Source organism: Poecilia mexicana, unplaced genomic scaffold, assembly GCF_051168715.1.
Source record: "Poecilia mexicana isolate PSO_F unplaced genomic scaffold, ASM5116871v1 scaffold_20, whole genome shotgun sequence".
Lineage (NCBI taxonomy): Eukaryota > Metazoa > Chordata > Actinopteri > Cyprinodontiformes > Poeciliidae > Poecilia > Poecilia mexicana.
Genome location: NW_028263389.1, coordinates 18,918,020 through 18,939,000, shown reverse-complemented (window position 1 = coordinate 18,939,000; position 20,981 = coordinate 18,918,020). Strand labels below are relative to the sequence as shown.

The window sequence follows — 20,981 nt, the reverse complement described above, 5'->3', positions numbered from 1 at the left end:
TTACAAAAAAACAAACATTTTATTTCACATTTTTGACACAATAAACTTTTACAATGGAAACTGAACAGTGAGAGGTCAGAAGGGAACAGAGAAACCTCAGGGAAAGTCAGAACACAGTGAACACAGAAGGCTTTTTCCTGCAATAATGCCTGAAGGAGATAAAGACACTTGACAGAGGTCCACTCGGGTAATTATAATAACCCAAATGTTTTCTTAAAGAGTAATCAATAGTGCAATTTCTCCACCAGTGATAATGTAGATCACGATACTGCTGTCCATTCACCAAAACAGAAGCTGAGAAAACCATTTAGAACAACTTAATTCTTATGTTTCGCAGCAAAAACACAGTTTGGGATATCCAAATATCCAAATTTAAACACCACAATTGTTAAAATGCTAAAATTTGCTCTTGTAAACATTCAGTTGGAACAGTACATTACAGGAAGCATTTCCCCATCTTGTTCATATATCTTCATTATATATTCACAAGATTTGAACAAATGAAAAAGAAATCTGATTTTAACCAGCCTCTTTGAATTAAAGTGATTTTCCCCCCCCTTTTTTTTTTTTACACATGATCCTCCAAAATGTTAGTTTTCCTAATGCAGAAATCACGTGTCATTGAAGCCAGTGGCTCCCAGGGGCCCACCTGCGTTAAAGTCAGGATTCTGACAAACATGTCAGAAATCAGCAATTAAATTTGAAATTCAGAGAAAATTTTTGAAATTCAGAGAAGTTGTAAATCAGAAAAAAAGTCAGAATTTGGCAATTAAGGTTGAAATTTGCAGAAAAAAAATAATTCAGAGGAACAAAAGCTGGAATTCAAAGAAAAATAATTGGAATTCTGAGGGGAAAAAAGGTCAGAATTATACAATTAAAGTTCAAATTTGGAGAAATAAAGAAATGTTGTTTGGAGGGGAAAAACAATTTGGTCAGAATTCAGAAAACAATTTGAAATTCAGAGGAAACAGTTGGAATTGAGAAAATAATAATGGGAAATCTGACAAAGTCAGAATTTGACAACTGAAGCTGAAATATGGGCAAAGCTTTAATTCAGACATAAACAGTTGAATTCAGAGAAATAGAATTGGAATTATGGGGGAAAGACTGAATTTGACCATTACAGTTGGAATTTGAAAAAAAAATAAAATAATAATTCAGAGAAAAATTTTCAGAATTCTTGGGGGGGGGGAGTCTAAATTGGATAATTAAAGTCAAAATTATGAGGGGAAAAATAATCCAGAAATTAAAGATAAAATTCTTAGGAAGACAGAAATCGGAGAAAAAAACGTGAATTCTGAGATTAAAGTCAGAATTCTGTTTTGTGGTTCTCTTCCTCTTCCGTAGCTTACCTATGTGCGGTGGAAGAAGAAGTCTTCATTGGTCGTAACGGCTGATGGAGAGGAAACAGTCAGCGTAAAGTAGCGGCGTTGCCGCCTGTTCGCAGCAGCTTCACAGTTTCTGGTCAGCAGCTCGTCCCGGACTGGAAACGGACCTCCCTTCGTTCACCGAATCTGCCGCTACCGCGCCGTTACCATCCACAGGCCGAGCGCCACGTTAGCTGCTAGCAAGGCGCTGCCCGCTAGCAGCAGGAAGAAACCGATTAGCTCGCGCTTCTGGCGGTCCGTTACTACGGTAACCAGCGTGGCCTCCAGCAGGGCGTTGAGCATCCACTGTCCGTCCAGGGCGAAGCAGGGCACGGAGTTAACGACGGCCAGCGCGCCGGAGAGGGACACCACGTACCTGAGAGGCGGAGCGGCTTAGGAAAACACCAGGAACCGAAAACAACCGAACCGGGATCGTTCCAGTTCAAACTGGGAAACATTTAGATGTTCCAGTCCAAACACAGAAGAACTAGCTAGCATTGCGCTACTTAGATAGCCGTTAACCAAACACTACTGAAGTGTTGCCAAGTTTAGATTGAACTGATTACGGTAGTTTCCGAACGGTAACTGTAACAGTAAAAGTGCTGATCCTTCGTGTCTGCTACTAGCATGTGCTCAATGAAAATGGGCGCTTTCTTCTTCTTCTTTAGATTTCAACAGCAGCTTGCATCCATTATTGTTGCACTACTGCCATCTACTGGATCCTAATATCTATACCTCAAATTCTCATAATGATCCCCATATTATTTAAAAAAACGAAAAATATTTTTCCCCCTCAATGCGATTTAACTGATCAACATCATTCTCAAATTCCAATTCCCTATTAAAACCTAATTCCGTTTTAATGGGTGCTTTCTTCTTTTATTTCCAATTTTGACTTCCAATGATTCACTTCCTGCGAAAGAGCCCCCTGGTGGTTGAAGAAAAATCCACATATAAGCGGCAATCTGAATGCTCTCTGGTATTGTTCAGGGGGCCGGATTCGGCCCGCAGGCCGTAGTTTGGGGACCACTGGTCTAGAGACTTCATTTTAACCAAGAAAGCTGCATGTAAGGCTTCAGTGTTTAATTCAGCAAACTTCTGCTTTTCTTTAGAGGCTAAAGCTGCTAAACACATTTTATGTTTCTAACTTGAGCTTAGATCCGAAGCGACGTCACATTCAGTCTAAAACACAACGTTCCAGTCAGCAGCAGATTAAAAACATGCCACTAAATCGGTGTTAAACGTGCTGATCAGGGGGAGCCTGAGATTACATAATCTCGCTGCTTTATGTTGGCAGTAAATAAAAAGGATACTTTAGGAAGGTCTCCATGAAGACGGGCAGGTCCAGGTGGAGGAACCCGAAGCGCGGCACGAAGTTGGTCAGACTCACTGGAGGAGACAAAACAGGAAGTAGAAACAACACCTACAGCGGCCAGTCGGCGGTAATTACCTGGATTATGATGTTTACACATAGGAGAGTCTTAAAAATGACACACTTTACAGAGGAAACACTCAACTTTAACGTTTAAATTATTACCAAACTCTGGTTGTTGTCAATAACTACTTACAGTCACTTGAGTGACTGTTTTGAAAAAAAGTAAAAAAACACTTTGAGTATTTTTACTCAACTGCACTTAAAGTAATTTTACTATAAAGTGTTTCTTCTCTTACTTGAGGAAGATTTCTGGATTTTTTTACCCACTGAATGAATAACAAAACTGTTTTAACCGAAAATTCACCAGCCACAGACACACATCTACAGTTTCTGTTAAAGTTTCATAGGTTTTATATTCAAAAAATTTATTTGGAATTTTTTTCTTTGGCCCGATTTTATTTTTTGCTACTTATATGAATTATTGTCATTTTCGTCCTCAAAATATGAACATTTTCACTTAACTTTATATTTTGGTCCATCTGATGATGTAATTTTTAAACATTAAATGATTGATAATTTGACACTTTTCTGCTGTCACTTGAGTATTTATATTTTTGGGTTCCGCCTCTGCAGGCGGCTGGACGTACCGGCGTACTGTAGGTGCGGCGGGAAGCCCACGAACAGCATGTGTGGGCTCGGCGGGTGAGCGACGCGGATGAAGCGGGTCTGGTTCTCCAGAGACGGGGTGACGCAGACGCTGGCAGAGTTCACGCCGCAGTCGTCGTCGGAGCGACACGTCGCCGTTCCCGTCACCATCTTCCTCACTGGCATGCAGGCAAACTGCGGGAGGGAAGGCGTGTCACTTCCTGTTTGGTTAATCTTATCAGCAGCAGGTTGAGACAAAGTGTTTTCTTTGTTTCTCTCAGTAGATTCAGCACAAAATGTTCAAATATTTTGGTGTTTTTGACTTTTGTGTGTTTGGTCATTTTCTGACATCAGCAGATCTAGAAGGAAGGTTTTTATTTAAGCAGCAACTTTATGCGTGCAGCAGGATCAGGGCAAATAAAAATAATGAATTCTGACTTTAATTTAAGAATTACAAGAAAAAAAGAGTCAGAATTATTAGGAAAAAACACAAAATTATAAGAAAAATAGTTCAATATAAAGACAAAAAAAGCCAAAAGTATTTTAAAAAATTTTAAAAAGGCAAAAAGTCTGATTAAAAAGTAAAAAGTGGTAAAAAATAAATTCAGAATTGCAGATAAAGTCAATATTATATATATATATATATATATATATATATATATATATATATATATATATATATATATATATATATATATATATATATATATATATATATATATATATATATATATATATAGCTGGAGAAAGCTGGACTCAAGGACAGCACGGAGGCCCTCATCCTGGCCGCCCAGGAACAGGCCCTAAACACCAGAGCAATAGAAGCTCAGATCTACCACACCAGACAAGACCCAAGGTGTAGGTTGTGCAAGGAGGCCTCTGAGACAGTCCAGCACATAACAGCAGGGTGCAAGATGCTGGCAGGGAAAGCGTACATGGAACGACATAACCAAGTGGCGGGCATAGTGTACTGGAAGCCCCGAGGTCAAAATGGGGGACACCCCCAAAGGTGGTGGAGAATGACCGAGCTAAGATCCTGTGGGACTTCCAGATCCAGACAGACAAGATGGTAATGGAGAACCAACCGGACATTGTGGTGGTGGATAAAGAACAGAGGACAGCCGTTGTGGTGGATGTAGCAATACCAAGTGACCACAACATCAGGAAAAAGGAGCATGAGAAACTGGAGAAATACCAGGGCCTCAGAGAGGAACTGGAGAAGGCCTGGAAGGTGAAGACCACAGTGGTGCCTGTGGTCATCGGGGCCCTCGGGGCAGTCACCCCCAAACTGGAGCAGTGGCTCAAACAGATCCCAGGAACAACATCAGACATCTCAGTCCAGAAATGTGCAGTTCTAGGCACAGCCAAGATACTGCGCAGAACCCTCAAGCTCCCAGGCCTCTGGTAGAGGACCCGAGCTCAGAGGATGAAAGAGACCACCCACAGAGGGTGAGAGGGGAATTTTTTTTTTTTTTATATATATATATATAAAAAACCTGAATTGTTAAAGAAATAATAAATCTAAGAAAAAGGTCAAAATTATAAGTAAAAAATGTTTAACTACAAGAAATAAGAAAGAAACAGTTAGATTTATGAAAAAAAGTTAGAATCATAAAAAAATCAAAATTATAGGAAAAAAGTCCTGAGAACAAATGTCTAAATTTCTTTTTTGTCCCCAATATTCTCCCGTAGTTGTGAATCTCATTCAACCAGAAAAAAAAAAAGTTTCTGCTAAAATCCCAGGTGAAAACAAGTAGAAGCCCAAAAAAGTACTCAAACCTCAAACATTTTCCTCATTTTGTCTTTTTACAACAGACTTTAACGTAATTCAATGGGATGTGAACCAACACAACACGAGTCTCTTGGGTTGTATTGATTTATCACATTTGTTGTCTATAAATACTATATATTGTTTTTAATCTGTATTTTTTTCACTCTTTTGGTGCATCAAGCTGAACTTGATGCCTAACATTGACAATATGGTGACAAGAAAACAAAAGCAAAGCTAAGACATCAAAGTACAAAGAACAGAGACGTTTGGTTCTGATGAATGAAGAACTCTGACTAAACCCGCTTTATTTGCACAGCAGAGGAAAATGAGACCATTTTATTCCAGACAGAGAACTGGATTCAGGAAGCAATCTAGATGATGCAGCTCACATGGAGAATTAGTCAGAAGAGGCTGACTCTGCGTCAATGTGTGTGTGTGTGTGTGTGTGTGTGTCACCTCTCTCTCCCTGCTGTTCCTGCCCTGTGGTTTGATGTAGGAGAAGCAGAGGTCTGTCAGGCTGTTGTTGCTGCAGCAGTCCATCGTCCCGTCCAGACGCTTGAAAGCTACCACAGAAGAAGAAACGTGACTTTTTGTTGACAAGTCTTCTGGTTCAGAAGCTGCATTGATATCTCATCGTTTTAAAACAACGACATCAATAAAGACCGGTGGGTCCATTTTCTCCAACGACTTTAAAATATGGCCTGACCTCTGAGGCAATGATTATAATTTTAACTTTCAGAATTGACATGGACAGATGGACGGATGGACGGATGGACGGATGGATGGATGGATGGATGGTTGGTTTCATAGACAGATGGATGGATGGATGGTTGGTTGGATGGATTGTTGGATGGATGGATGGATGGTTTCATAGACGGATGGATGGATGGATGGATGGATGGATCTGTTCTGAATGGAGAAGTAACTCTCCAAATCTTGCGTTCTCTTCTTCTAATCAAAAATCTTTATTTTATCAGGAGAAGAAGAACTAGAACACCGACTGAACGGTGAAAATCTCCCAATAAAACCCAGAGAAGCTAACGGTTGTAGCGATGCGTTCAAGGACATCCTGTTGTATTTCTGGGGTCACTCACGTCTGCCGTGAGCCCAGCTGGGCTGCAGGCCGGCCGCCGGGACGCAGTACCCGGTCTGCGGGGCGCGGGACAGCTGGGACAGGCAGCCGGCCCAGTCCTCCACCCCCCGGACGGGACAGTCCTCCAGCCGCGTCACCAGGTCCCCGACCGACAGACCCCGCGGCCCGTCCGCCGCAGAACCCTTGGGAACAAACACAGCACAAACCTGGTTCAGATGGGAATTAAAGAAACATCACATGTTGTCGGTGCTGGACTCCGTCCTAAAACAGCAACGACATGTCAGATCAGAGCTGCAGATTCAACGGCTTCCTGATTTCCTGCCAGAACAAGAAAAAACAAACAGCAGCAGCAGCTAACATCTGGAGAAGGAAGTTTCTGTCTTTTTTGTAAATCTGTTTACATAACGAGGAAAAACACGTCTAAACGAAAAGCTGAAGGAAGAGCAATATAAAACCTCGTGTTTATCGTGAAATTTAAATATTAACAGAGTAACATTGATTGACTAAACACTTTTAAGCACTTTATTTATCCTGAAAGGAAACGAAATGTTAAGAGACTCTGTGGGGAAACCGGCTCCAGTAGCAGTCAGTCGTGCAACTAATCTGAAGACGCCTCTGACTGAAGAATGCTGCTCTGGACTGCAAAATAATCTTATAAAGTATTTGTTGTTTAGTTTCTAATGAAAATATCTTACAAAACTTGAAATACTGCAAAACCAATTTACAAATAACTTTGTAGCAAGATACAGGATCTTATTTTAAGTCAATAATTCCTTAAAATTTATTTTAAAAAAGTAATAGATCCACTGGGAGATTATTTTACTTACAACAATACATTTTTCCCATATTATAAGTGAAATAATCTGCCAATAGAACTGGTACTTTTTCATTAATACTAAGGAATTACTGACTTTAAACAAGATCCTATGTCTTCCTGAAAAGTTGCTGAATACCAATTTTATTTATTTATTTTGTTTAAATTCACACTTTACAGGTACAAATAATTTTCCTGTGATAGTTCAAATAAAATCTGAATAAAATACATTTAAACTTGTGGTTTCAATGGAACAAACTGAAAAATGAAGTGAGGTATGAAAACTTTTACACTGCAAACCTCTTCAAAAACAAGTTCTAATGTTTTCTTCTTCTCCGACCTTTATCTAACTTGGATAAAACTCCTGGAGATAAAAGTCTAGGCTTTTACAGAGTGTGCTGACAATCACACAGTTAAAACTATTGACTACGAAAAAAGCAGTAAATATCAATATCATTAAATAAAGTCAGTGGCATCTAGACTTTGTTCCTGCTAAATCAATCAAAACAAACTATTTTGCAGAGACACACTGAGAAAAAAAATCCCATGACTTTTCCATGACTCTCCATGACCTTCAGTATAATTTTCCATGACCCGCGTACAACATGTTCAGAAAGAAAAGGGCCCCTGGGCTTACAACTGTCACCCCAACTTAGTGACTTTTTCACTATATTTTGCACAGAAAAAATCAGCAAGTGAGGATTTTTAAGCCCTCAACGGCTCCCCGTAGACTGTGGATGCAAATCAGACGAGGCTGACACTTAAAACGCCTTTGATGTGAACGCATCGCACCTCTTACTACTCTTAACAGCAGCCAACTGTTCATTGGTAGATATTGCTTTTTTAGTTTGTTTAGGGTTATTTATTGTGTTTTATTTAATAGAGTCAGAAGCTGCTGGACTGATTCTAACCACCAACTTGATTCCCTCATTTGTTGGAATAAATCCAGAGAACCTGAATGTTGTGAAGTCGGCCATATTGGACCTGAGACGAACATAGAAGGGTTACATGTGCGGCCTTTTAGGACAGAGTTGGGTAAAATGTTTAAATGCGGGCTGTAAAAGCAAATCTGAACCAAAGGGAGAGGTAGAGGGAAACCTGCAGGACTCACCTGTACGACCTCGGTAACCATAGCGCCGACCCCGGTGGCGTAGACCGGAAACAGGAGGACCGGGAGCAGGAAGAGGAGGGCCAGCGCCACCACGCACAAAACAAAGTTATGCCAAACTCCTGGGGAAAGATTATAGGAAAAACCCTTCAATATGTATAAAATCCTGTCAGATTATATAGATATTAACTGGTGGAAGTTCTTGGATTTGATCCATTAAATGAATCTTAATTGATGATCGGAGTAGATAAATGGAAGATTTGTCAATTTATGTATATCTATTCATAAATGATCAGTTTTGTCTCATTAAAAGTAACCAAATAACATAAAATTCTTTTTTTAAATCACATTTCTTACACTGATTCATACATTTAAAGAAACATAAAGACAAACACTCTAAAATTTTCATTTGGTTAAATGAGAAATTAAAAAACAGCCTAAAAAGAGCTTCATAATAAATCTATAAAGTTAAATCAGACTCTCCAAAGCTCTCAGTTCAAGTTTAATGCATGAACTGAAGTGACTTTAGGCTGAATCCTCTGCTGTAACTCTCTCCTGTATGTTGTGACCGAAGAGAAACCGCTGCTCGCTATAAATAGCCATCTATACCATCTTAATTATGCAAGAAGCTTTGAAACCACAGGAGAAAACGTCTCACGGTCTGATGAGTTCAGGCCCAACTTCTCAGCCTCTACGGACATTTTTAAAGAAAAGGAAATTTCTCTCATACCAGAAAAAAAATGTGAGCTACAATCAAGTTCTTCATCTTCACATAGAAGGAAAAAACAGAGTTAATTTCAGACCTATGTGTGTGGGCAGTCTGATGTAACGCAGAGTAAACAAGCTGTTAAAGTTTGTCAACAGGAGTAAATAATGTATCTGATGTAAAGGTCGATCTCACATGGAGAAACAAACAAACGCAGCGCGCCGTTATGTCACCGCTCCCCTGAAGGGAACAGCATCCGCCTCACATCACACACCGCACGCCTCGCTCTGCTCTCTCTCATTTTCTACTCAGAAAACCAACTTGTTGGTCAGGCGGAGATAAACGGCCAGAGCGGCTCTTTACTGCCCTCTGGTGGCGCAGGAAATAACCGCAGAAAAACAACTCAGCAACTTTCACAGAACTAAAAAAAGTAAAACAATATTCAGGAGTATTGATAAACACTTAAACATACCATCTGTGTTCTGTTTAACGTGATAATTTATTCAAAATATCCATTTATTTTTGTTGTTTTCCCTCTTATTTAGGCCTTTCACAATGACAAATTTTAATGGAGGATAAATTGTCCCCAAAGTTATTGTGATAAATGTCATTGTTGTTTTGAGACCATTTTTAAGTGATATAATGTTAATAAAGCAATGATACATTCTAAAAGGTCAATAACTGGAACTGGAAGACATTTTAAAAATCTAAAATAAATAAAGAAAGCAACAGAAACAACAAATAAAATAATCTATCATGTGATTTATTGATTTATTGCAACATCTACTCTTATTATGTATCTTTTGTTCTATACTATATTCTTTTTCATCCATCCAGGATGAAGAGCATCCATGGACATCAGTTTTCTAGTTTGCTCACTTAAAACTCTATCTGGGCTTTAACTGGGCCATTTAATTCGTCCCAGTTTTCAAATTCTTTGAAAAATATAATTTTCCTCCCCAATTATGAGCTACTTGGTGTTGCGCCATCATAAAAAATCCCTCTGAAATACAATCAGGTTTGTGGCTGAAATATGATAAAACATAAAGATTTAATCTAAAGGGTTTAGAGGTTTTAATTTTTAGTATTGTAGTAATTTTTATAATTAACAGCTGCAGCTCTTCTGCTAAAATCTGGAACATTTAGTAAAATACTTGGATCAATTTGCAGATTAAACATGATTTTAGCTGCAGACTCGCCTGTCATCTGTGGCAGAAATCACATTCATGCATGACTAACGGCTTTTCTTTGCCAATCGATTTATCAAGCTGCTATTAAACTAATTGAAACTGAAAATAGTATATGTGATGCATCTGTCTGCTGCTCTGTAATAATCTGGTTGACCTTCGAAGTCAAAACAAAGTGCTTCTAATAACTGTGATTAATAGATGTGATTACATTAGCTGGCAAACAAGAAGAGGGCTGCAGTAAAGGATTGTGACCAGAGGGGGGCGCTTCTAGAAAATGAATGAGATGAGGGAAGGAGAGAGTAAGAGGATTAAAATAAAAAAATTAATATTTAAAAAATAAATGAAATAAAAAAAAGTTTACATTTTGTTAAATTAAGCATTTTTATTAAATAAAAACATTTTAAAAATGCAACTAAAAGTAAATAAATGACAATTAAATATTAAATTTAAAAATAGGAGTCTAAATATAAATTAATAACATTCATTTTACCTTTTAGGCCCAAAAAAATAAAATTAAAATAAATAAATAAATAAATAAATAAAATGAAAAAGTAGAAAACTAAATAAATACATATTTTATTTAATTAAATTGGAGGATTTTTTTTATTTTTACTTTAAAAAAGTAAAATGTAATTAAATACATTAAATAGTATTTGAAATTATTAAACACACATTAAATACATCAACTATTTCATGCACATTAGGTGCATTAAATATTTAATGTACATTTTTAAAACATTTTGAATGTATTAAAAATTTAGCTAAATAAAATTTTATGTATTTCATACAAGTATTTAATTACAACTATATGTAATTAAATAAAATTAAAATACAAATAAAACAAAAATTTTAAATAAATTTAATTAAACTAGGTTATTTTTATTTTACCAAAAAATTGTACCATTAACTTAAACAAAATAATCAATAATATTAAATAGGAATAATAAAAATAAAAGATAAAAATACTTCTTAATTTAGTTAAATTTGGTTATTTTTATTTTCATAACAAAATAATTAATAAATACAATTAAATAAAAAAAAAAATTAAACAGGAATAAAAAAATAGATGATTGCATATTAAGCATAAAAGTTTGAAGTCTGACCTGCACAGAATATTCTGAGCTGCTGAGCAGGAGAGATGAGGTTGAGGTGCGTGGTGAAGAGATCCACAAAGGCCCCAGGATAAACGACGAAGACGAACATCCCGAAGCCGTTCACTCTCACAGACTCCCTGCAGGACGAAACATTAAGACACGTCTAATCACAGCATTAATAAAAAAAACAATGAAAGAACCTTCACTGTGGACAAAATATGAAAAACTAGATCATTAAAATGTTTGAAGAGGAACAGATTTGAACGAATCCAGCGCCCTGAATCTTCTCCAGTCTCATCTTCTCACTGTACATTTTTGTAAAAATTAAAATTTATTGAATGACGATGCTTTGAGAATATTGATAATAAACTATGACTGCAGATGGCAATAAAAGCTCAAGCCTGTCATGATAGCATACTTTGCTGGTTGATAAATTAGCCCAGAAGTTATCACAATAAATTATAATATTGTTGGTTTTTCAAGTAATATAATGGTAATGACATAATAATGCAAGAACACCAAAGATCCATAAACTTTAAATTCTTACAGACATTTAACACCAGAATTGTAAAACATTTTAAATATCCAAAATAAATAAAGAAAACACCATAAACAACAAATAGAATTAAAACTGAAGTTTGTAAACAAAATTGTCCTTTTAAAAAAAAGTAATAGTTGAGACCAAAGAACCAGACTGAGGACTTTAATCATCCAATTTTTGGTAGAAAGAGAGAAAAGAGAAAAGCTATAAATTATGAAAATGGAAATTATTGAACTCGTTTGTCAAAATATGTCTAAATTTAGCATTTAGACACATTTTAACCATTTCCAGATCTTAAAGAAGAAAAATACTCAGCTTAACTAAAGAAACTAAAAACAGAATTGTACGTTTAAAAATGTAAACATTGAAAGAAATTTTGCTGCAAGGCTCCAATATTAATAAAATAAATAACTAAAAGTAAAAAGTATAATAATGAAGAGAATGAATATGGGAAAAAAGCAGTGAGAATCAAAATTTTTACAGTACATTTATAAGAAACATGAAGTTTCAACAGAGAGCACCGAGCTGCTTCCTGCTGGTTGCCGTGGTAACGGTGCTGGTGTTTCCTACCTCAGCGCGGCCACAGCGTGACCCAGCTCATGGATGACGCCGCTGAGCAGCAGAGCGATGAAGAAGTAGGCCAGCTGACTGGTGGGCAGGTTCACACCCGGGACCTGAAAACAAACCGGGAAGCAAAGGCACAGAAAATCAGGAAACCCTCTGGAGAATCAGCAGCTTCATCCGCGGATAAAAGTTATTTAAATATGTTCCCTTTGTTTTCTGCCCACCCATTTACAGAGGTGGGTAGAGCACACCAAAATTAATCGAATCGTAACAGTAATGTTGACCATTACTGACGTCACGCTCTTCAGAAACCTGCCCGCTCCGCCATGACTGACGTCAAAACAACCAAAACAGGCAGCCGGTAGCCGAAAATCGCTTCAAGTTGATTTCCCTTTAAAAATGGTAATAAGACGCTGCTCGGTCGGCTGCATAAACAGACAAGGATAGAAACCAAATTTGTCATTTTATTTTATAACTTTTACTGAGGAAAGATACAGCGACCGTCAATAATAATGACTGTAAAAAGGATATAGTTTTCTTTTTACAAGGTAAGAAGACTAACGTTCATATAACGTCTGTATGATTAAAGATATCAAATATAACATAATGGAGAAGGTACCAGTCTGACGGTTCGTAACCATGGAGACAGTGCCGCACCGTCATGTAGCCTAGCATGTATGGAAACAACTGGTTAGCATCTCCTCTTTTGTACTTGTTTAATGCTCTGGTTTAAAGAGAAACGCCGTTTATGACATAGTGATATAAATCATGTGGTGTGAATTCAGGCAAAGTCGTTAATTTGATCAACACATCAGGAGGGAGGAGGTACGTGTCGGTATCTAAGCTAGCTGTTTCCAACTTTTTTAAACACCGCCGTCCGTTTGCCCCAACCCTACATTATCAGCAGGGTAAAACTAACCTGTCTCACGACAGTCTAAACCGGACAAGTAGAAACCATGAATAAACGGGCAAAAACAACTTTGGAAAACAATTTCAGTCGCTCTGTTCAATACTCCCGTCCCTCACTTTGTACGTCCATCATGGCGGCTCGAATGATTAAGTGACGTAGATGCAAGAAGTTAGAAGTTCGATAGAACAATGAGAGCTAGTTCCAAGCGTGTGGCCTGTTTATTGTTGTCATAGCAACTCCATAGCAACTGTCAAGCAGAGGTGGGCAGAGTTCTCGAAAATTTTACTCAAGCAACAGTAAAAAAGTATTTGGTAAAATGTCTACTCAAGTGCTGAGTAACTGATCAAAACATCGATCATTTAATGTTTAAAAATGACAATCAGACAGACTAAAGCATAAAGTTATGTTAAAATATTTGTATTATAAGGATGAAAATGACAACAAAAAAAATCAGACAAAAGAAAAGTTTTTCCTTTTTAAAAAAATACAGAACTTATGAAACTGACAAAGAATTGCAGGTGTGTGTTTGGTGAATTTTTGGTTACAACATGTTTGTTTTTCATTCAGTGAGTAATAATAAATAATAAAATTACTCAAGTAAAAGTAAAAAGTACAGCATAGTAAAAGTACATTTTGTAACTAGTTACTACCCAAAACTAGTTACATTTTGGGTAGTAAAATGTAACTGGTTTTTCATAGCTCACAGGAGATATGACAGGCATATTTCACTGTGAGCTCTGTTTTCTATTATCCTGCTGCCTGAGCCAAGAGTTTCCTCCAAGATGGATTTTCTCTTATTAAGATTCTGCTAATAGCTTCCCATGAATCACAGCCACAGGTCTGAAGGGAGCTGCTGCTCACATTAGTAAACGCCTATTAGACATCATGGATGATTAAAACAGAAAAAAGGAGAGAGAAGCAGGAAATGAGCTTCTGGTAGCCGACGACACACAGGTCAGGATTTCTACACATTCATGTTTTCAGTAGCTTTTTTTATGTGATTTTTAGATTATAAATACAAAAGTTTAATTTGAATGGATGAAAATTTGTTCAATAGAGGCCAGAAATGAAAAATAAAATCAGTTAAAACCAGACAGGAAAAGAAAAGAACAGAAGATTGATTGAATGGATGGATGGACCGACGGATGGACCAAAAGATGGACAGATAGATGGACCAGTAGACAGACGAATGAATGAATGAATGAATGAATGAATGGATGGATGGATGGATGGATGGATGGATGGATGGATGGATGGATGGATGGATGGATGGATGGATGGATGGATGGATGGATGGACCAATAGAAAATGGATGGATGGATGGACCAATAGATGGACAGATGGACGGACGGATGGATGGATGGACGGACAAATGGATGAATAGATGGATGGATGGAACAATAGACAGAAGATCGGATGCACGCACGCACGGACAGACGAGTTGACAGACGGATGAACCAATTGAGAGATTAATGGATGGATGTATCGACAGATAGATGACTGAATGAATAGATTGGTGAAAGGATGAACAGAATCCTTAACTTAAACTAAGTCAATATTAGCATTAGCATATTACTGACAATTACCCCAAACATATCATACTTCTACATACTGTCCAGTATTCATACATGCCTTGCTCAATGTGGATGGAATTTAACTACCAACTCCTAAACAGACGTACCACCACCTGCAGAGTCTGCTGCCCACCGATCCGCGGGTTGTCTGTGGTCATCTGGGCGTAGGTCTGCTGCAACGTCTTCACCAGCAGCACCACCGATCCCAACATGGCGGCCACACCAAACACTAGACCACTGCTAAACCTGACACACACACACACACACCACACCAGTGAGTTCAAAGGTCAATCAACCAACATTTAGGAACTCAGTGACTGGTTAACTTTTTAACTTTTATTAATTTAAGTAATTACGTGTGTATCCTCACCAAAGGTAGAGGGCTCGGGGGTTGATGCGGGCACAGTAAGCAAACAGTCGGTTAAACATGGTGGTCTGCCATCTCACATGAAAAGGAGACAACATCAACCCTCGGCTGGCCAGCCATGACTCATAGTTGATCCGGTGCGTGGCAGATGACTGAAGGAAAGGAGGAAATAAAACCACGTTTTTAAAACGGATGGTCAAGTACACCAACTCCAAACATTAGACTTTCACAATAACATTTGTATGTATGCATGTAGGATCTCATCTGGAGCCTCCGCTATTGTGCTGAGGTTTTAAATTTTACTCAATGTATTTACTGTGTATGTAATGCGCCAGTTCGATGTTATATAGCTTTCCGGAAATCACCTGTTCTATAAACAATTATCGTCCACATCAAAGAGAGAAGGAAAGAGCTGAACAAGATGGCTGTTAATGTTAATTCAATATTTGGAAATGTGACCAACACACTCCCTCGCTGCTACAACTAAAACTACGGGCAAACTTCAACTCTAAAACAGCGCAGAAAGTCGACGTCAGCCTTCACGACTTCTCATTCTGTTCGCTGATTGGTTCAGTCGAAATTCTGTTAATTCCAAGTGAATGGGAGAAAGCCAAGACCGAACTGTGAAGCGAGATTTGAATCAAGCGGAATAGTGTTGGAAAACAATGACCAGGCCAGTAATGTTCACACTAACATTAGCCAGCATTAGCCATCCCACCCAAATGTGTTTAATTTGTGAATTTACATTAATGTTGGATATGTACATTAACTGTTGGATATTATGATACAATTTGGTGTAGGACTGACCTAAATACGTTTAATTTTTAACGGAGGCAGATCAATAGTAGTTAAGACTCCCTAACGGTGGTGAAATAGCCCTTTTCTACGGATGCTAACAGCTAAATGGAGCCGCCTATGACGACCGAGCCTCGTTTTTCACCCAAAAGAATAATCTGTAACATTGATTTCCTGAGAGCTAGCTCAGTTAAGTACAAATGAGGTTAAAATCTTACCCTGAGAAGTGTGTCGGCTAGGTAGACAGCACACCAGCCTGCCATCACGAACACCAGCAGGGACACCGGGATCATGGTGCGACTCTGTCAGAGGACTCTCCGCGGAACTGTCCAACCGAACTGCGGCCTCTCCATCGCTCCGTTTGCGCACAGCAAGGCCGCGATTAGGCGGCTCGAAAACCGCGAAGAAAAGCCGGCATGTTTCTGTAAAACGTTCAAACAGGCGATAGTGGGTTTGTTTACAGCGGAAATGAGACACAAGTCACCGGCTGGTTGCTCTTCTTCTGCTTCCTCTGTGGTAAACATAGAGTGCACTACTGCCACCTAGTGTTGGATATATTTCCTGAAGATTTTAGATTGAAATAGAAAGTGCTGGGTTTTAATTTTTAAAAAGTACACAAAAAAATGCGAGATAAAAACGTTTTAACCTCCTGAAACCCCGCGTCCTCATATGAGGACATTACATTTTTGCTGCTCTGCCCCATGATACTTAATTTGTAAGAATTTTGACCATTTGTCCTCATCTGGGGGCCCTGCCTGCACCACCTAGTGGTCTCATAATGAAATTACACTCATTTGAAAAAAAACAGCATGGCGGGAATGACAGCGAAAATCTTCTACGGCAGCTCCCGACAGAAACATGGACAAGGTAAAAATCCTAATCGAATTTTATGATTGAAACTAGTTTATTTATGCACAATAATGTCTCTAGCTTCACATAGCATGCTTATTTGATATATTTGAGTAATATTAGCAAGCTACAACGTCTGTAAACATGACGTACTTATTTGAGGACATCAGGTCTAGCTTCAGTGCAAAAACGTAAAATTTTTCCAAGAGCATTTGTGTTTACTTCTAGTCAAAATGTCTAATTTCTAGTCAAAATAAGTCTTATTACACTTAAAATAAGACTCATCCTCCAAAAAGTAACGTGTTTTTAGACAATCACCACTTGTTTCAAGCGAACTTTCACTAAAAAATAAGTAGAATAATTTGCCAGTGGAGCAAGTTTTTATTTCCTATTACAAGGAAATAGATTGTGCATTTTTATCATTACAGGGAGAATGTCCTTTTCGAGAACTGAACGATTGCTAAAAGCAATCGAAAATGTCTCTGGGATTGAAGATTTGTCAGGTGGTGAAGAGGATGAAATCGCTCCATGTGAAACAACTCTGGAGCAACCTGATAATTCTGATTCTGATTATCAACCTGATTCTGCTGACATAAGTGAAGATACTGACAGCGATGCGAGTGAGCCACAACATAAACAGCATCTTGAGAATGATGGTGAGACATAACCTAATTCCCATGTTTTTGCTCTGTAGCACTTTATTTCGTTCAAAATGTTGAGTATTTTGCAAATAAAATGTATTGTATTTTTATTATAAGAACCTGACCAGGATGTGCAAGGTCGCAGGCCAGGACCAAGAAATAGAAATAGAGAGTACTGGAAGTCTGCTCCATTCAACCCTGTCTTAGTCCCATTTCAAGGATCTGATGAACAACAAGATGAGAGAGCAGATATATCGCCGGTGCAGTACATGGAACAGTACGTTGACATAGAACTGATGAAAGTCCTTGCCGACTGTACAAATTCTATGTCATTAGCTAAAAGTGGGAGATCTCTCAACACATCGGTTGAAGAGATGTACCACTTTTTTGGAGCATCCATCTTGATGTCCTGCATCCTTTACCCACAAATCCGCATGTTCTGGACCACTAACCTGAAAATCCCTGCCATTAGTGACACAATGAGACGCGACCGATTCTTCAAGCTAAGATTATTTGAGATTATCGAATTGGTTTTGTTTTTAGGTGTACCTAACTGGTACAGTCATGAAGAACAGGATCCCAAAAGCAATGCAGAAGCTTCCAAATGACAAGATCATGAAGCAGCAAGGCAGAGGTACCTCCGCATCAGTTGTCAGGGGAGATGGGAAACTGAATGTTATGAAATGGTTTGACAACAAGCCGGTCCTGATGCTCTCTGCTGTCCACGCTAAGGAGCCAGAGGATACCTGCCAGCGGTGGTCCAAGAAGGACAAATGCTACTTAACCATCAGACGACCAAATATTGTACAGGAGTACAATGCAAAGATGGGTGGGGTCGACTTATCAGACAGAATGATGAGCTACTACAGGATGAGCGTGCGAACTAAGAAGTGGACAATTCGCATGCTTATGCACTTTATGGATCTTGCTCTGGCCAACAACTGGCTGCTGTATCGCAGAGATCATCAAGAACATGGTACCCCAAGAAAGGCTATCTTGACGTTCCTCACATTCCGCATGGACGTGGCTCAGGTATTCCTCAACAAGTGTGATGTCACACATGCAGAGGAAGAGAGTGCATGCTGTCCACAACCTGGCCAAAGAGCCCTGGTCACGCCAATCCCCCACATCTCAGCGCGCACAACTTCTGCTGCTCATCTGCAAGTTGTTGATCTCAAGAACCCGATGCGTTGCAGACAACAAGGCTGCGCTGGGAAATCCCGTGTACGCTGTCTGACATGCAATGTGTTCCTTTGCCCGCAAAGTCGGCGCAACTGCTATGAAGCCTTTCACGGAGGCCAGTAGGACTACTTGAATACTTGAATGTTTGTTTGAGTTTACTATGACACGTTCATAATGATGTTCATAAACGTTGCACTTTTCCATGCAATGCCTTTCACAGAGGCAAGCAGAAATACTTGAATGTTTGTTTGAGTTTACTATGACATGTTCATAATGAAGTTCATAAACTTTGCACTTTTCCATGAAAAAGCTGCACTTTTATTTGCACTTTTGTGTTTGTTGGCAATATAAAATAAACTTTTGTACTTTATTAACCAATGGTGTCTTCATTGTGAAAGTCTGGACAGAAAGTAGCGTAAATGTACATACTGTGAAACACAGATGTAAATAATAACATTGATTGAATGGTCTTATCGTCACACAGATAGACCCAATGTCCTCATATGAGGACATTGGGTTTTGAGATAACCACTTATTGTAGAAAGCTAAAATTTCATTTTTAGGCTAATTGGGTCCTTATGATCCCAAATGGCAAGGAAAAAATGTATATGCAAAAACAGACCCACTGTCCTCATATGAGGGCATTGGTTTTGACATAGTTCAAGAGCACATAGAAAGCTAAAATTTAATTTCAACTAAAATTAGGTCATACTAATCCCAAATAGTAAGGAGACATAAAAAATGCACATCAAACAAAAGCCCGGGTCTCAGGAGGTTAAAAATGTCAAAATTTAAATTTTATTTAAAAAAAAACAACAATCTGAATACTTTAATGTTAGTTCACACTACATTTTCATATAGGCAGAACTGACTTTATGGTTTAGAGAAAATTTAGAAATTCTACTATTCCTACTTTTTAAGCTTGTCAGCATGTCACATTTTAATCAGCAATTACTGTGTCAGAGAGGAAGTTTTGGAGAAGATAAAATCAGGGTTAGGATAGAAAAGAATACTCTAAGATATAAACATCCCATATATGCATTCTTAAACATGTTTAATTGAAAAGTACAAATGCTGGAAACACTCAAATTATTTTGTTTTGATGTCTTAATTCTACAATCTACTTTTTGACTCAGGAGGACTGAATACAAATGAGTGCCACATGTTCTGGATGTGTATTTGTCAAAAAATAATTGCTTTTCTACATTTTAACATAAGCAATTATGCTCCACTGTGAAATTCAATAAAACACATGAACTTATGTGGTTGTAATGAGACAAAATGGGAAACTGTTCAAGGAATGTTGTGCATGGTCACTTCAAGCAAATCAGCAAGTCTTATATTGTCTATGCTGTTAAATGCTAAAAATAAATAAACTTAGACCAGAGTAATCTATAGAGCTGTGGACATAAATATGATATCATAAAACACAGTGATGATGTAAGTCGGTCGCTATAAAGAAACTAGCCCAGACTCTGACTCATTAAGCCAGTGAAACATTAAACTGCAAGTGGATAAACGCCTGTTGGTTTAGTCACTTCATATCTTCCCAGCACTTCACAGCCAAATACTCGGAGCCTGCAGTATGTAGCTTCATTTGGAGACTTTCAAAATCATAAATGCATTTACAGCTTTTTAAAACAGAGCTGAAGTAAGCCTTTCTTAGCACATTATCATTAGCATATAGCTAGCTTTTAATTTTCTTCTTACTTTCATTCTCAGACTGATCTATAGTATTTCAAGTGCTCTGATTTTACAGCAACTTAACATTAGCTTGAAAAGTTGAGCAACTACAGCCTTGAGAGTGCTAAACTAATCTAAGCTAGCAACTACCTAGGTTCCTGATTTTATAGAAACTTCCCATAAGTTTGAAAAGTTAAGCAATTACACTTTTGTAGGTGGCTAAAGTAATCTAAGCTAGCAACTAGCTATTTCTCTGATTTTACAGCAACTTCATATTAGCTTGAAAAATTATGTGACTACAGACTTGCAGGTGGCTAAGCTAATCTAAGCTAGAAACTAAACTAGCTAGATCCCTGATTTTACAATGGGAAGTTAACCAGGCTGTATACTCTTCTCGCTACAGATGTTAAGCTAATCTGAACCAGCAACTAGCCACTAGCACTAATATGTCAGAAACAAAGTCCTCTACTTCTATCATCACCTCTTTTAAAGATGAGTAAAGGGTTTAAAAACTAAGCCCATAATTTTATCTGTAGAATGTTGTAAAATTTGGAAATTTATCAGGTGACAAGCTTTAATATGATTTAAAGAAAGTTTAACAGTTTAACATTAGTTTAACAGAAAATGGTTGAAAAGCCATTTTTAGGTCTTTGGGACTCAAATCACTTTGTGCTAAAAATGATTTTACTTTATTATTTATTCATGTTTTTTT

The 20,981-nt window shown here is 38.0% G+C and overlaps 1 protein-coding gene across 1 annotated transcript; it reads right to left on the bottom strand.

The window, feature by feature from the left end:
• On the bottom strand, nucleotides 1-16,412 carry mbtps2 (membrane-bound transcription factor peptidase, site 2). Its single transcript, XM_015011145.2, has 11 exons — nucleotides 16,133-16,412; nucleotides 15,123-15,271; nucleotides 14,860-14,998; nucleotides 12,275-12,378; nucleotides 11,173-11,300; nucleotides 8,177-8,295; nucleotides 6,253-6,433; nucleotides 5,615-5,721; nucleotides 3,390-3,582; nucleotides 2,681-2,756; nucleotides 1-1,743 (listed from the first exon to the last, which is right to left on the bottom strand). The coding sequence occupies exons 1-11, from the start codon at nucleotides 16,205-16,207 to the stop codon at nucleotides 1,521-1,523; spliced, it is 1,494 nt and encodes a 497-aa protein (XP_014866631.2). The 5' UTR covers nucleotides 16,208-16,412; the 3' UTR covers nucleotides 1-1,520.
• Nucleotides 16,413-20,981: the final 4,569 nt, after the last annotated feature.

What these genes read in the sequence shown, in the direction of transcription:
- mbtps2 (XM_015011145.2), bottom strand. Translation starts at nt 16,207, where the DNA reads ATGATCCCGGTGTCCCTGCTGGTGTTCGTGATGGCAGGCTGGTGTGCT. An exon ending in CAGCTGGGCTCACGGCAGAC is followed by an intron (nt 5,722 to 6,252) that starts GTGAGTGACCCC and finishes CTTCTGTGGTAG; the next exon opens with CTTTCAAGCGTCTGGACGGG. An exon ending in GGAACAGCAGGGAGAGAGAG is followed by an intron (nt 3,583 to 5,614) that starts GTGACACACACA and finishes TCCCTCCCGCAG; the next exon opens with TTTGCCTGCATGCCAGTGAG.